Source organism: Papilio polytes, unplaced genomic scaffold (genome assembly GCF_000836215.1).
Source record: "Papilio polytes unplaced genomic scaffold, Ppol_1.0 DF823912.1, whole genome shotgun sequence".
Lineage (NCBI taxonomy): Eukaryota > Metazoa > Arthropoda > Insecta > Lepidoptera > Papilionidae > Papilio > Papilio polytes.
The window spans coordinates 993,134-996,571 of NW_013525292.1; the positions used below are offsets into that span (position 1 = coordinate 993,134).

General features: G+C 35.1%; 1 protein-coding gene across 2 annotated transcripts in view; it reads right to left on the reverse strand.

Moving 5' to 3' along the window:
* Positions 1-1,519: 1,519 nt before the first annotated feature.
* LOC106102757 overlaps positions 1,520-3,438 on the reverse strand; it is a 5,333-nt gene continuing 3,414 nt past the window's right edge. Inside the window, exons 7-9 of one of the 2 annotated variants that reach the window (XM_013282328.1) lie at positions 2,920-3,110; positions 2,284-2,541; positions 1,520-2,136 (exon numbers count right to left, since the gene is read on the reverse strand). In XM_013282328.1, coding sequence (XP_013137782.1) covers positions 1,975-2,136; positions 2,284-2,541; positions 2,920-3,110 — 611 coding nt within the window. In that variant the 3' untranslated portion in view covers positions 1,520-1,974. The remainder of the gene's footprint in view (positions 2,137-2,283; positions 2,542-2,919; positions 3,111-3,438) is intronic. The other variant, XM_013282327.1, reaches the window with a different exon arrangement.

A 3,438-nucleotide genomic window follows, 5' to 3' on the forward strand; every position in this document is an offset into this window, starting at 1 on the left:
GGCGCAAGCCCGGGACGTTGTATTGGTCCAGAAGCCGGTGCAGAAGGATCAGGTCCTGGAGACAACACATGAAATGTGGTACTAAAAAGTATTGGGCTCTTTTAATATTAAGTAAAAAAAATGTGTTAGCATTATCACAGACCAGCTGCTTAGTTATTGAAGTCTATCAATATTATAAACATAGTTTAGCAAACACATTTGTTAATAAGTATTAAAGATATAAAATTGCAATTTCTGTTCATTAAGTTAAAAATGAAAACTTCAAGAAGCGAGCCTATCATTTCCTCAAAGGCCGGCAACACATCTGTAGTTCCTCTGGTGTTGCGGATGTCCATGGGCGTCGCTGACCACCTCGGTGTTCTCGCTGCTCGTTTGCCCCCCTTTATTATAAAAAAAATACTTAGATACAAACCTTTCCCTTCTCTGATCTCCTTAACTTTGTGCTGATAATATGCATGGTAAGGGTCCCCTGAGTTCAGAAAGTTAAACTTGGGATTTCCAAGTTCATTCTGCCGGATTCGAGCTTCAAACTCTGGCCCATTACGTGCAACAAAACTGGCAGTCTTGTCAACAATATCTAAGCATTATGTTAAAGAAATTCTTGAACAAGAGATGTATAAAAATAATTAACATGTAATATAATTAAAAACTTATAAACTTGCCTTGCGTTTGTTTTTAGAGTCCATAGGTAATGTATAACTACGCATTTACATTCACTGAAAGAAAGGTAAAAAGTTCAACTTTTTATATTAAGTTATGGCTGATCAATCTCAAACTAGTAAACAATATATTGAAATACACTTTAAAACATTGATAGGAACTCTTGTAGCATATTTAACGCACACAAGCTTTGCTATCATAACATCGTAAAGGTTATGTTATTCTTACGCTGTAAAAATTAATTATATTTGTAAAAGGATACTCCTTACTTCAGGGGGCGGATAAATAATACCAATTACAGGCAGCGTAGGTGCCTGTGGCTCTTCTGGTGTTACTTCTGGCGGTTGCCCTGGCGGCACCATTACGTCTATAGACGGCATCACGCCGTATGATCTTGTTTGTTAGATCTTTTAATCTACACTTTCAACTCTTTAATCTTTTTTTACATTAATTTGATCTTGGATAACACTAATTTTATTACGTAGAAACCATTGTCGACAAATAAAATTACAAAATTTCACAAACAAATGGCATTTGGCAAATAGTCAAAGATTATAGAGTATAGACTAAAAATTAATAAAGTGTAAAAATCATAGATAGATAGATCAAAAGGTGCCACAGACTATATAATTGTTAAATTATTGGACAGCAGCCAGAATTCTTTACCTTTAGCCATATAATACGACTTCAAAGGGTCAAAAGGATTAAGGGTCAGATAAATAAAGATTTAGATCAAACATTTATTAAAACATATAAAACGATTAAACCATATTTGCAGAGATTACAAATTTAAATTCATTTTGACTTATTATGCTTATATTGTTTATATTTCTATTTTACTTATATCAAATACTTTTATGATAAAGTCAAAAAATAGTCTATGAAATATGATGCGTAGAAATACAAACACATAAAAAAGCACATACTACAGGGTAATTTCAAAACCTCTATATAGCTTAAGAAAATAAGATTTTGATAAATTTTAATAAATAACAAGTATTCTGTACCTAATTTTTAACTAGTCTTGTATAACTTATTTTGTCTATTTACAATTATATGTACCGATGTACCGAAACCATTCAATATAAAACTAGGTATCAATATTGTCAGAAAAAGATACAGAAACACATCTTTTGTCATTATTTGAGATGTTAGAGACGATTATTTACACTGGCAATAAACACATATAAAACTACACTTATATCAAACATTGTCACTTAACACTTTCCATTCCAATGTTCCAGTGTACTTACCACTCGGCTCTGAACATGTACCAGTTCAGTATATCCACATAACATCTGGATCAACTTCCTGTTAGTAGGTGAATATGATGGATCGTATCAACCCATCTCGGACTGAATCACTGCTCTGGCCCACACCAAAGTTGAAGAAGACAGAATCAGTAGCCACTTGCTGTGCACACCGGCCCATCGGGTACCAGCCCACTTTGTTGAACACTATACCCACCTTGTATACCTGTCAAACATAAAAACATATTAATATATGTAAAACTATTTCCCCCGAATTACTGAAATACAAAATAGACAATTTTAAATAAATGCTAGAATTACATCTTTGGCTAGGTTGTTTCTAATTCGAGGTTAAGCTACATTTCTGACTAACCTTATTCCTCTGAATATACACAGGTCTGTTAAACATAATGTCCAACAGATGTCGGTATGGCACACGACCGGTGTAGTGCGTGTACGTGAGGCGAGCGCCATCCGCGTCCAGCAAGTGCGCGTACAGCAGCTCGCAGTACCCACCAGCACCCCCAGCGCCCCCTGCACCCACCACACCCCCCACACCCGCCAAACCCCCCGCACCTACTAAGCCGGAGTTATTCCCGCCTGCCTCCTCACTAGGAGCTTGTGTTGGCACCTATAGACGAATTTCAATGATGAAAATTATACCAAACATATAAAACCTTTAAAACCAAAAAGTCCAGTAACAGATATTTTAGTATTATTTATTTGACATTAAAGTTCATATAAAACTTTGCGAACTGAAGATGGCTTATTTTCAAATTAATAAATCTTGTTTAGGCTAACCAAAACAACGCAATGGTACAAATAAAACTGCCACATTTATTTAAATCGGTTATTACGCGGTTTCAACGTTGTATTATTGGTTTTAATGGTTAATTGTAAACGTTAATACGATAAAACCGAAAATATATGTTACTAAAATACAGTCAAAACATTTAGAGCCTTTTATTTATCAAATTGTTGTTAAAAATATAAATAAAAATAATATTACCTGAACACCTAACAAACAGATGTTCTTATCAACCATAAATGTAGCGGAGCAGTCCAGTATGCTGGTGTTCATGCAGTCTGTGTGCTGTATGAGGGGGCGCTGGCAGTATATCTTGTTAAGGTCCAGTGCGGGCTCCGGCACACCCAGACCAGAGTGAGACTGGTTGTTCACCATCGATGATAGACGCATTGCTGTATACATAATCGTACTTCATACTAATAATGCGAAAATTTGGATGTATGGACATTTGTTACTAGGTATCTTTAAAATACCTTAACGGATCGACCTGATATTTGTCATAGCATAGTATGGAAGAAGACATAACCTTGCATACTAATTATTTTATTTTAATCCGCGTTAATGGAGACATGAGCAAAAGTTAGTAATGATTTTTTTTGTAGAAAACAGCAAACCAAGTGTCATAGCCCATAGACAACTGCAATAAGTCAAAAGGTTGCATGTCTATAGGATAAATTGTCTTATTTGTGTATTTATTAATCTGGTCTCGCTGATTGTAAC